Source organism: Chironomus tepperi, unplaced genomic scaffold (assembly GCF_022539635.2).
Source record: "Chironomus tepperi strain 1889 unplaced genomic scaffold, CSIRO-AGI_Ctep_v1 contig_34, whole genome shotgun sequence".
Taxonomy (NCBI): domain Eukaryota; kingdom Metazoa; phylum Arthropoda; class Insecta; order Diptera; family Chironomidae; genus Chironomus; species Chironomus tepperi.
In genome coordinates, this window is record NW_027226156.1 from 1,240,717 (window position 1) to 1,253,599 (window position 12,883).

At 35.9% G+C, this 12,883-nt stretch overlaps 3 protein-coding genes across 4 annotated transcripts in view; 2 read left to right on the forward strand and 1 right to left on the reverse strand.

The window, feature by feature from the left end:
- LOC139095613 (calcium-activated chloride channel regulator 1-like) overlaps positions 1-4,700 on the forward strand; it is a 47,314-nt gene extending 42,614 nt beyond the window's left edge. The window contains exons 2-3 of the mRNA XM_070647005.1: positions 137-1,982; positions 2,144-4,700. Of these exons, the coding sequence (XP_070503106.1) occupies positions 137-1,982; positions 2,144-3,540 (3,243 nt within the window). The 3' untranslated portion in view covers positions 3,541-4,700. The remainder of the gene's footprint in view (positions 1-136; positions 1,983-2,143) is intronic.
- Positions 4,701-7,872: 3,172 nt separating this feature from the next.
- Positions 7,873-10,205, forward strand: LOC139096035 (N-acetylgalactosaminyltransferase 4-like). Its single transcript, XM_070647658.1, has 3 exons — positions 7,873-8,451; positions 8,692-9,723; positions 9,947-10,205. The coding sequence occupies exons 1-3, from the start codon at positions 7,888-7,890 to the stop codon at positions 10,157-10,159; spliced, it is 1,809 nt and encodes a 602-aa protein (XP_070503759.1). The 5' UTR covers positions 7,873-7,887; the 3' UTR covers positions 10,160-10,205.
- Positions 10,190-12,388, reverse strand: LOC139096025 (jerky protein homolog-like). Of its 2 annotated transcripts, none has more exons than XM_070647636.1 (2): positions 12,298-12,388; positions 10,190-12,204 (listed from the first exon to the last, which is right to left on the reverse strand). In XM_070647636.1, the coding sequence occupies exon 2, from the start codon at positions 12,168-12,170 to the stop codon at positions 10,251-10,253; it is 1,920 nt and encodes a 639-aa protein (XP_070503737.1). In that variant the 5' UTR covers positions 12,171-12,204; positions 12,298-12,388; the 3' UTR covers positions 10,190-10,250. The 2 variants fall into 2 exon arrangements, with proteins under 2 accessions (XP_070503737.1, XP_070503745.1); XM_070647644.1 differs by having other exon boundaries at positions 12,311-12,329.
- Positions 12,389-12,883: the final 495 nt, after the last annotated feature.

The window sequence follows — 12,883 nt, forward strand, 5'->3', positions numbered from 1 at the left end:
TTGAGGTTAGGATCCTTAAACTGCCACCAACTTCAACCCTCAATACAACAATTGATTCAGTTCTCATAAGTACCAACCCAACAACTCTAAATCAAACCAAATTCACTAATTTAAACAATTTTTCTTCTATTTCCAGAACACCCTAACAACATCATCACAGTACCTCCACCAATCCCTCGACGGTCGCATCTACTTCTCATCCTTTGAGATCATAATCCCATCAACCTGGTCATATAATTGCCTCACCAACTCCTCAACCGTAACAAGCTATAATGGCGCATCAACGGATGTTCAAATCACAAAATCAAATCCAATCTTTGGCGATGACTTATGGACACAACAGTCAGGTGGATGCGGTGAGCGTGGCGACCAGATATACGTCAGTGAACGTTCAATTCGTGATGATTTTGAAAATATTGAAAAGAAATTTGTCAATGAATTTATGAAATATCGTTACGGTGTCTTTGACAAGAATGGCTTTGATGGCGATGCAATCTATCCAAAATGTAGCGCAAGTGGAAATCCAATGTGCACTGATGCCATAGCACTTGATAGTCATTCATATAATAAATATATGCCAACGAAGCAGAATCAACTTTGCGACCGGATGAGTCCAATGGATGTGATTTTACGGAATGTTGACTTTAATGGAACCCAACGGAATCAAAATTTTACAGCACCGACCTTTAATTATGTCCGTAAGATGAGCACGCGCTATATGTTGTTGCTTGATGATCATGCTGACATATCCATAAGAGATTCATTTGGATTTTTGCGTGATGTAATCAGGAAGTGGTTAGATAAGGATCTCATACATCATGGAACGGAAGTAGGAATCATCAAGTTGAACTCAAATAGCTCAAATGATCCAATCAAGTCAATATCAGGAAGTGATGATCGCGAAGAAATTATGTCAAATTTACCATTTAGTGTCACAAATCGTGGTGGATATGGAAAATGTAATGTCTATCCAGCAATTATGAAGAGTCTTAATATTATGCAGGAACGATCGAATGTTCATGGTGATGCCATCACTCCCATTGTCCTTATTGGACCTGGCATGTATAATTGTAGTGAGGAAATTATGACTGAAATTATTGAGAAATGTAAATCAGCTAATATTAAGATTGTGACTATAAACTACCCAAATATTGGAATTAACCGAGTTCCTATGGACGAGTTGGCAATTAAGACTGACGGTGAAGCCTTTACGGTCCTCGAAAAGAAGAAGAATGAAGACAAAAGTTCACTTTCGACATTCTTTGAGCTTACAAATGTGTTCATGTACATCAGTGCCAAGTTCCATCATGGTGACGCATCTGAACTTCCAATAGAGATCTTCCGAAAGGAACTGATTGATTCCAACACGTCCGGTGATTCCACAAAGTCACGAACCTATACAGACAGCTTTAATGTTGATGATACGACTAAAAATATCAATTTCTTTGTCTACAACTATGACCGTAAGGAGCTTGGATCAGTTATTGAGGAAATCAGCCTCACATCACCAAGTCAAGTGACATTCTCAAGAATATCGGAACTCCGTTCGGATTATCATCAATTGACACTTGTTGGAAATCTTAGTGGAATTGGATCATGGCATTACAATATTAAGAGATTCTTTGGCAATCAACAGCCACACTTTGTTCAAGTTCTTGCATATCCAAAAATTGACACCGACACCTTCATCACAGCACGTGCATGGATTAAGAGACCATCAAATGGTGCACCAAATGTCATTTATGCTGAAGTCATGCAAGGAAGCTTACCAATCCTCGATGCCTTAGTTGAAGTTGTTGTAAGACTGCCAAGTGGACGTGATGAGAGAATTCAGCTGTTTGACAGTGGAAATAGCGATCCTGATGTCACTAGAGGTGATGGTGTCTACTCGAGATATTATACTGTTGATGAACCTGGAATGTATAGATTTAGCATCAAGATTACGGACAATGGAAATACTGCTTATAGTCAGATTGATCGTGGTAAGTTAATGCAAAATTTGAATTCTAAGGCTGAGCGTCAAGGTTTGACCTTTAAAGCTGAGCGTCAAAGTATGAACTTTAAAGCTGAGCGTCAAACTTTGACCTTTAAAGCTGAGCGTCAAAATTAAATCAATTTCTAACTCAATTTTTCTCAATTCCAGATCCATCAAAACAAATTCACTGCTGCGGAAGTGCCATAACAACCCAATCTAAGCAACCAGTCACACCATTCACACGTTACATCGTTCCAATCACACTATTCATCAGTGCTGAAGAAATTGAACTTGAAAAGTCAAAGATTCCATTCATCGGCCGTATCGGAGATCTTCATGTCGTCCCACAAGCCACAAATGGAACTGAAAAAGTCACCCTTGAATGGACTGGACCTGATACTGGATCTGAAAATTCACAAATTTCATATGAGATTCGTTATGCATTCAATTTAAAGGATATTGTCGATAACTTTGATGTCATTGGAACTGTTTTACATTTGGGCGAGACAATTCCACACTCAATTGGACAAGGTGCATCAGTGACTCTAAATTTGGCAAATGAACATGGACTTATTGGAGTTCCATTCTATGTTGCAATCAGAACAATCAATGAGGAAGTCTCAACCGGTCCAGTCTCAAATGTCGTTCGAGTTTTCGTACCTAAACGTCGACCAACAGCATCACCAAGCTATACACACATTGACAATGATATGTACGAGTCAGATCCATCAATGGAACCAGTCGATGACGATGAAACTGTTGGAATATTCAAAAATTCAAAACTTGCTGGAATTCCATGGCAAATTCTAGTTCCAGTCATCATATGCTGCATCATTGTCTTCATTATTATCACAATTTACTGCTGGTGCTGTGTCTTCCGTAAGCGAAGCTACTCCGATGCCAAGAAACCAACAAAATCACCATCAAAGCCATCCATATCAGTCATAACACCAACAACACCATCATATCAACCACAACCTGTCCAACAGAATCAATATCACATGGATCCAGTAGCTAATGGCAATTCTCATAGCTACTTAGTGGATGTACCAGATCATCATACAATTGGACTTCCAATGATTGATGATGACATGATGAAGCCTGATTTTAGTGATCATGATAAGATGTTGATTGAGGAAATGAAGCAACAGCAAAGATTCCAGCAACAAGCCTTACTTGATGCCTATGGTGATCAGCAACAAATTTTATCATCAACATTAACTAGAAATGGACAATATTTATCACCATATGAGTCATGGTCAGCATCAACACTCTTAGCAGAACATGAAGTACGTCAATCGCCATTAGATCATGAAGGTTCAATTATGTATGTTGATGCCAATGGTGAAATGGTGCCGCCAATTCCACCACATCCATATAATGTAAATAATGGTGGAACTTATGGATATATTGATCAAAATCGTGCACCACCACCGACATATACGAGTGTTTATCGGCCACTTGTACGTGGTGTACCTGGACAGGGATCGATGCAATCGGTCGTTAGTAGTGCAATGATGAGTAATGGTGATCCGAAGAAAATTAGAAATGTTACTATGGTGTAAAAATGATTTTATTTTGTAATTTAGAATTGAGGGAGGGACTGTGGACTTGTAGTACAAGTTTGCGGTTCTCGATGGCTGCCAGTTTTAGTTTTTATGAAAAAATAAATTCCTTGATCTCACGAATTTTTCAATTGACATGTTGATTTAGATGAAAAGGGTTGATGGTGGGGAGTATTTTGGGGATTATTGAGGTTAGAGCTAAGTTAGATCTTCTCGGGTCGCGCAAAGTTAAATCCTCTCGGGTCGAGCTAAGTTAGATCCTCTCGGGTCGAGCTAAGTTAGATCCTCTTAGGTCGAGCTAAGTTAGATCCTCTCGGGTCAAGCTAAGTTAGATCCTCTCGGGTTGAGTTAAGTTAGATCCTCTTGGGTCGAGCGAAGTTAGATCCTCTCGGGTCGAGCTAAGTTAGATCCTCTCGGGTCGAGCTAAGTTAGATCCTCTCGGGTCGAGCTAAGTTAGATCCTCTCGGGTTGAGCTAAGTTAGATCCTCTCGGGTCGAGCTAAGTTAGATCCTCTTGGGTCGATCTAAGTTAGATCCTCTCGGGTCGAGCTAAGTTAGATCCTCTCGGGTCGAGCATTTGGTCATCTCGGATCAAAGACATAACCTCAAAAATTCCCAAAAAATTCCTAACCTTCAAAATTCCAAGCACAAAAAACTAGGAAAAAATTATATTTTTTTAAAATTTTAAGCCATAAATTGTTTTGTTTTTTAAAAACTATTTTGCACCATAGGGCATTTTATAGAATTTTCATTAAAATTGTGAAAAAACATTTTCATCTTCCAATAATTTTTAAAATTCAAAAAGAGAGAGAATAAAATGTATTAATTATAACTTCATATTGCCATTTAACCATTTAAGGGATTTTTGCTATAATCTTTTGTGTTAGAAATGAATATGAAATTTAAATTAAATTTGTACAGAATAATCCAGAAATGTACTAAATGATGCAATTAAGGATAGAATTTTCAATTTTAAAAAACATCAAAAAATTAATGAAAAATTGAAGTCGTCGTGATAAAAATTAATTAATTATCATGGATTGAATCCTTCAATATTCCAAAGAATGCAATTGATTTTAATTTCAATTGCAGAAAAAATTAATAAAAAAACAATTATTAACGAATAAAAACGAACATTTTTTAGAGGTTAAGTGTAAATATAATTTTTAAAAATTAATTAAATGTAAAATTTTTAAATAATTTTTAGGTTTTAATTTTGTAAACTTTATTTTATGGTGCATAAAATTTTGATTTTCAATTTTTAACAATTTATCAAATTTTGTAACATTTTTGCTTAAATTTGTAATTTTTATAATTTTTTAAAATATTTTAAAAATTTTGAAATTACAAATTTAAGTAAAAAACAAGAATAAAATTCAATAATTTAAATTAGTTTTAAATAATAATTATAAATTAGTAATTAAACATATATTTTAAACTTTTTGTGATCTGAAATTGATTTTTTAATTTTTAAATTTTTAAAAAATTAAAAATTAAAATTTTTTTAGAATTTTTTAAAAAAAATTTAAAAATTTTTAATTTTCTAAAAATTCCAAAAATTAAAAAATTCAATTTTTACAAAACCTAAAATTCATTAGAAAATTGACAGATCACAAAAAATAAAAATAGCAATTTTTCCACATTTTAATATCGGAAATTTAAGAAAAAAAAAGAAATCTCTGTAAATTTATCATAAAAATGTCTTTTTATTGAACATATTTTTGTACAAAAAATTTGACATAAAATTATTCATAAAATAAAAAATAATAAAAAATATAACTTTTTTGACTTTTTATTTTTTAAATTTCAGTTTCAGATTAAGTTTCAGTTTCAATAAATAAAAGTAGTCAAACCAAATGAGCTTTTCAAAGCTTTGTTTGCTGAAGAAAAATTCAAATTTTTTTCGACCGTTAAAAAATTTCAATTTAAATTATTTATTCTTTCAATTTTATTAATTTATTTCATTTTTAAAAATATTCTTAATATTCTATACAATTTTTTCTAATTTTCAATATAAACATCACCAAAGCCCATTTTACATTCATGCCTTTCTATACCGTCAGAATTAAAAATGCCATCAATGATCAACCGCCAACGTCCCTCATAATGTCTTGGAATCAATGCCATTGTTGGTGCGGGAAATTCAATTGGAATCATGTTGAGTACATAGATATGCTGCAATAAATTAAATAGTACATCCAATTTCAAATTATGAATAATTTCTACTCACATCCTTAGGAATTGGACATCCTTTAAGATCCTTTGTTGCATAATACCATGGTTGAGTTGGATTATGAATTTCCTTACAATAGTCTTTAATATCCTGGACATAAGCTTGTGGTAAAAATTTTCCACGTTCATAATGTTCAGTATGTAGATGTAAATGCCAACTATCAGACATTGTTCTCAGAAACTTGACAGTTCCGTTAACAAATGTGTGCGTGTCATTTTCAGGGATGATTTGAAGATTTGAATAGTCGAATAAATTTTCCTTCTCGGCATTACCTTCGCAATCTTTAATTTCTGTAAGGAGATGTGTGTTAGTTGGGTACATGGTGAGTTAGGAGGTAGTGGGGGTCATCCTCCTCCCTCTTCCCCATTTTTGATTAAAAAAAGTCAATTTTCTAGGGTTTTTGGTGCTAATCCATAAACCCAGCATCCCACGCCCCTCTCTCCCTCTGTCTACACCCTACACCCCTAAGCTGAGTGCCATGCATTTGTATTTTGTAGCTTCTGACGCTTCCTAGTCCATTTTTAAGCTTTAAATCACTGTCCACCCTACAATGTAGAACATCACAAAACCTTACTTACCTTCATCAACAAGAATGTAAGTTCTCTTAGCTGCAATAGCTATTATGCAGCATAAAATAACGAGCAATCCTTTAGAAACCATTTTAGTTGATAAACTGATGTTGAGGCTTGAACGTACACTTTTTGTTTTGAAGCTAAAGTGGCAATTTCATTACCTTTTATTCAGTTATTATTCGCTAATTACGCCAAAAAAAAATATGGTATAGATGTCAATCGCATGTTGCATCGTGTAGTCAATAAAAATGTTTAAGACCTTAATTGTCGTCATAAAACGTGAAAGTTCAAAACACCTAAAGTTCGTAAATATTTACGAGAATTTATGAATGATTGGAAAGTTTTTTTGCAATTAGATTATTTGTTTTGGCAAATTTGATTGTTTTGTTATCCATTACGAATGAAGCAGAGCTCAAAGTTGACTCTTATGAAGTTGAATCGACTATATTAAGGTAGTATATACTCTATTTTAGTTGAATTGACTCTAATATAGTTGGATTGACACTTATTAAGCCAACTAAACTCTCTGGAAGCCATTAGCAGCTTTTGAAGTCATTTGGACTCTATTAAGGATGAATAGACTCTCTGCAAGTCGATTGGCTTCTCTCAAAGTCTATTAAACTTTATTAAGGATGACTAGCTGCTTTGGAAGTCGACTGAGACTCTATTGAAACTTAGGGAAGCTCTATTAATGCTGAAAACACACGTACCAAGTGGTCTAAACTATTTTAAACTTACAAAGATTCAATTGAAGTCACTTACTTCCTTTCTTTGCTGCCCGTACAGATCAACTGTGATCCATGGCCTCCCTCAGATGTCGTCTAAAGCTGGTAAAGTAATTGAAGATGTTTGGAGTATTTTATTGTTGATTTAGCTACATTTCCTGAATATACAATGAGAATCTCGGCACCATGGGAATATACTTAATGTCTCTTAGGATTGAAGTCGACGAGACCCTCTGGAAATCAACTATAATAAGCTCAAATCAATTTCAAGCTCTGCATAGTCATAGTTATAGAGTTATGAGTTATCGATGCCGGAAAATCAGGAAAGTTGAATGAATTCATTAGTAAATTATAGCTTAATTAATTGCTAAAAATAAGCTTAATCATTTGAAAAGCTCTAATTATGCAATAAAAATTATCAATAAATCAGAAAAATAGTGATTTTTTAGTGTAAACTCTGCACACGTTTCAGTTATTGCTGTTTTTTTGTTCACGTGAATATCAAGTGGATCATGAATATTCTAGGTGCAGCAGATTGCGATTAGTCAACCTTATGTCTTTAGAAATTTAAATCATGAATAAATTCATATCAAAAATGGTCTAAAACATCAAACATGATCCTCACCTGTGACATTCCAGCAACTGTTTTTGTCTATTTCACCACCAAAAAGAGTCAAGGTCGTCAATATTTCACCATCCATGCTAGAATCAGCTGTCTCATTTCCTCTCTTTTTCTCTCAACATCTCCAAATATTCACAATCTTGAGTCTATTGTTGATCTCAAAAGTCAGTGTCCATACTCATCTAGTCACATAAAGATGCAAATCAAAATAAATCGTCGCTTTTTAATTTTATTTTTGTTCCTCTCCGTCATTTATCTAATTTACATAATAGTTTATGGCATTGCCAATCGTCCGTTTAATCATTTTACCAATTCAAAGCAGTCAAGTGTCGAAGTTTATCGTGACTGGAATGATTATAGATTCTTGGCATATGAAGAGACGAGATTTGGTCCGGGTGAACGTGGTGAAGCTGTCACATTGACAGATCCCGAGGAAATAAGATTAAATCAAGAGTCAATCGAAAGAACTGGTTTCAGTGTTCTTGTGTCTGATAAAATATCCGTGAATCGAACCATTCCAAAATTTGTTCATCCTGAGTGTCTAAATAAAAGATATTTTAGTAATCTGCCAAAGACATCGGTCATAATAATTTTTTATAATGAAGTGCTGAGTGTTTTGTTGAGGACGGTACATAGTGTTTATAATAGAACACCAAAGGAACTGCTACATGAGATTATATTGGTGAATGATGACAGTACTGAGGAAGAACTTGGTGATAATTTAAGAGATTATTTGGATGAGACATTTCCAAAAAATTTGGTGAGTTTGAGGTTTTGAAGCTGAGCGTGGCTGAGGCTGAGCATGGCTACAGCTGAGCGTGACTGTGGCTGAGCATAATTTAAGCTGAGCTTGACAAAAGCTGAGTTAAGTTCAAGCTGAGCGTGATTGTTGCTGAACGTGGTTCAAGCTGAGCGTAACTCCAGCTGAGCGTAGTCAAAGCTGAGCTTGAGTGTGACCGTTCATAGTTCAATATAAAAACTACTTCCTTTTTCCCTTCAGATCAAAATCAAAAAGCTACCAACTCGCAGTGGCCTAATCGTAGCAAGAATGGAAGGAGCCAGAGCAGCAACAGGAGAAGTTCTTGTCTTCTTCGACTCCCACGTGGAAGTTCAGAACAACTGGCTTCCACCATTACTTCAACCGATCGCAGAAAACAGAAAAATAGCCACAATGCCAATTCCTGACTATTTCGACTGTCGAACATTTGAACATTATCCAGGACAGGGTAAGGATCAAGGCTTCAGAGGAGTCATTGATTGGCACTTGAACTACTATGAACTTCCAAAATTAAAAGAAGATCTTGAGAATCCACTAAGGCCGTTTCCAACACCAATCATGATTGGCTGTGGATTTGCAATTGACAGAAAATTTTTCATCGAGGAACTTGGCGGATATGACGAGGAAATGAAAATTTGGAATGGTGAAAATTACGAATTAAGTTTTAAGCTGTGGATGTGCCGAGATGGTCTATTTACAGTTCCATGTTCAAGAATTTCACACTCATTTCGGGACATAAATCCGTCAAGAAAGACCCAAGAAGATTTTGTGGCTAGAAATTTTAAAAGATTAGCGGAAGTGTGGCTTGATGAGTTTAAGACTTTGCTATACCAACGTGAACCAAATCGGTTCAATAACCTCGATCCTGGTGACTTGACAAAGCCCAAACAAATTCGTGAACGACTTGGCTGCAAATCTTATCGTTGGTTCCTCAAGAACATTGCACCTGACATGGTTATAGCATATCCACCAACAAGTTATGATCAAGTGTTTGCAAGCGGTGCCATCCAAAGTGTAGCCAATCCTCGACTGTGCCTTGACAATCTTGGAAAGCTGTTTGATGAAAGAATCGGAACATATGAGTGCAATAATGACCTTAAGGAACCTGGAGACAATCAAAATTTCAGATATACGCTTTTCAAGGATTTACGGCTGCAAGTTGATCAACATAGTTACTGCTTGGATGCTTACAACTTGAATATGTATGAGTGTAATGAAATTCAGAGTGGGAATCAGGTGTGGATATATAGGAAGGTGAGTAAAATTATAACTTCATTTAAATTGAGCGTGGCTCGAACTGAGCGTGGCTCGAACTGAGCGTGGCTCGAGCTGAGCGTCAATCGAGTTGAGAATGGCTCAAACTGAGCGTCATTCAAGTCGAGCGTCATTCGAGATGAGCGTTGTAGGAGTTGAGCGTGGTTCGAACTGAGTGCCTAGTTAAAATTGAGCATAATTTCAAACTAATTTCTAATTCCAGAATACTCTAGAGCTTCTTAGAATAGCTGACGACGATCGACCAGAAGCCACAGACTGCATCACATTAGACCTACAGAATTCATCAATCAATCTACAAGAATGCAACGGTGATTCAACTCAAAAATGGATATTTGGGTACATCAATCATACAGCCTACGAGAAATTTGACGAGACATTTGGGTACAAAGGGTTGATCAATCCAGATGACTTGTAGATCTACCTGAAAAATGACATAAAAACAATAATTTTCCTAAAAAAAAGTTTCAACATTTTTATTTGATTTTCAGTTTCCCAACAGCTAGTCCCTACTTCCCCTCAACCTCATGTAATCTATTCCTAAGCTTCTTCTTCAATTCACTAAGGAACACAACATCCCGATACCGACTTTCCGAATCATTCTTCATAAATCTCAAGACTGTCCCAAGTGCGTCCAAGGCTTGCTTACATGTGACGTCATTTTCAGTTTCCTCATACAAAATATTATCTTCAGATATTTCCCGCTCAAATTGAACTTCTTCGTCATGTGTTTGTGACAGCAGCACGACTTCCTCGTCATCATGCAGGATGTCATCATCAGATATTAAGTTACCAGCTGTCGATTGCTGCAATTCAGCTGTTGTAATGATCTCAATTGTTTGCGGAATTTCCTCGGAAAAACTTTCGAAAACTTTGACACTTTCCTGATCATCCTTACTGACTGTGACTATAGACTCGTCTGGATTGTGTCCAAAAAATGCATTACAATCCTTTTTCGGTTCCGCTTCGTCACAATTAAGCCAATATTCAAGTCTGTCCCTTGAGTAGCCATTCATCTCACATTCTGGGATTTTTTTGATTAAATCCATAAAATTTTCAGCTGTTGGAACTGTCGACTCAAAAGATTGATGACCGTCAGGCAGTGGAAAGATTTTCGAGAAGCATCGCTGGACATTTTCAGGTGTTATTGCATTCCAACTGTCAGCAATAAGTCTGATTGCATCTTTTATTGATAATTGCTTGTGAAAGTCATTTATGGATAGATTCTTATTGATGAGTTCAATCAGCAGCTCATACCTATAGTGTAACTTCATATCCCTAATTAATCCTTGTTCCATTGGCTGCACAAGTGTCTTAACTTTTGGCGGGAAATATTGTACAAAAAAGAAATTATCCTCAGACCTAAGATGCTGATCATTTGGATGTGATGGATTTCTATCAATTAACAGTATTGCCGTCTCGGGAAGTCCAATAGACCTAAGGTGCTCCCTCACTGAAGGTACAAACTGTGAATGAAACCAATTTTTGAAAATCTCATTGTCCATCCAGGCAGTCTCTTGTGAATAATAGCTGACTGGCATCATTTTAATCTCATGTGATGTAAATGTCCTCGACTTTTTACCTCTGCCGATGCATACCAATGGCAGTTTGTGACTTCCAGTTGCATTTGAACAGCACAAGACAGTCATTCGCTCACGATAAGCTCTGACACTTGCTTTAACTTCATTTAAGTCACTTTCAGGATTTGGCAACATTTTCCAGAACAAATCTGTCTCGTCTGCATTATAGACCTGCTCCAGTGACAAATTGTACCATTGTGCTAGTGACTCTAGTTCCGATTTAAATGGTCCAACTGCATTCTCGTCACTTTCCGTCCTCACCTCACGTAAGCCACAAAGTTTAATTCCATTTCGTACCTTAAATCTATCAAGCCATCCATTACTGGCACTAAAGTTGTCGGTGTAGCCTAGTTCCTTGTGATATTCTTGTGCCTTTTGTGCAATCATTGGACCCGACACAAAACTTCCGCGCTCACGTATCTCATTGTACCATTCAAGTAGCTTATTCTCTAATTCCTTATGGACTGTCCGCCTTAATGTCCTCCGTCTTTTAAGATTCTCAGTTTTATCAGCATTCATGGACATGAATTTAAAAAATTTGTACTTCCGTTTGAGAATGTCACATATTGTGGTACGGCCGACGTTAAACTCTTGTGCCAGCGACCGTTGAGTTTCGCCTTTTTCATGTCTATTAATGATCTCAATTTTCTTCTCAATTGTCAAACTGACGCGCTTTTTAGCACTTTTTGGTTCAAGTTTGACGATCTCAAGTTCCTCATGAATTTCACTATGATCGTCGACGAGATGTTCCTCCTTTAAATTATCATCGGATGTCTCCATTGGGATGTGAATTAAAACTTCTGAGATTTGTTGATGATTTTGGTCATCAACTTGTGATGATTCTTCCATACTTTTTTTGGGAAAGATTTTATCTTTTAATTACCTAAAATATTTAAATTATTGTAGATTATTTTATGGCTCAGCAGTGATCCGATGGATCCAAAAATTGCGCTATTAATGAAACTACTTTGACTACCTCGAGTACGTACAACAGAAAAAAAGTTTTTAGACAGAAAACAAATGTTCCAAAAAAAATGTAAACAAAAACATAGCAACGATGCTCAAATAATTTGAGAGATTGAGCAAAATTTTGAATTTTGAAAAACCGTTAAAATAAATTTTGAATTTAGTGTCTTGTATCCTTTATTTTTTAGAGTTCTATCCATTATTATATTACAAACTAATGATTCTTGGGAATTTTCCCTCCTGACCCCCTCCATCACCTGACCTTCTCCCCCCATCTGAATGGCCGCTTAAGAATCTGATTTGATAGCTTCTTGACAGCTAATGAATTTAATAGGAACTTGAGAAAGAAGCTCAGTCATATGTAAAGGTGGGAAAGTTGAAGGATCCTCATGACTTGATTTGGGGTTGCTACCTATCACAACGTTAACCAAAACGCGTTCTGTGATGATCAAATACACTTTGGGTGCAGCCATAAAATCCCAACTATAAACAAACTAACTGCATTCAATGACCTCTCATCAGTCCCCATAACATCAACTCATTACGCTGACACAACAAAACTAAATTCAGCTACGCACATTCCTAATTTAAATCTC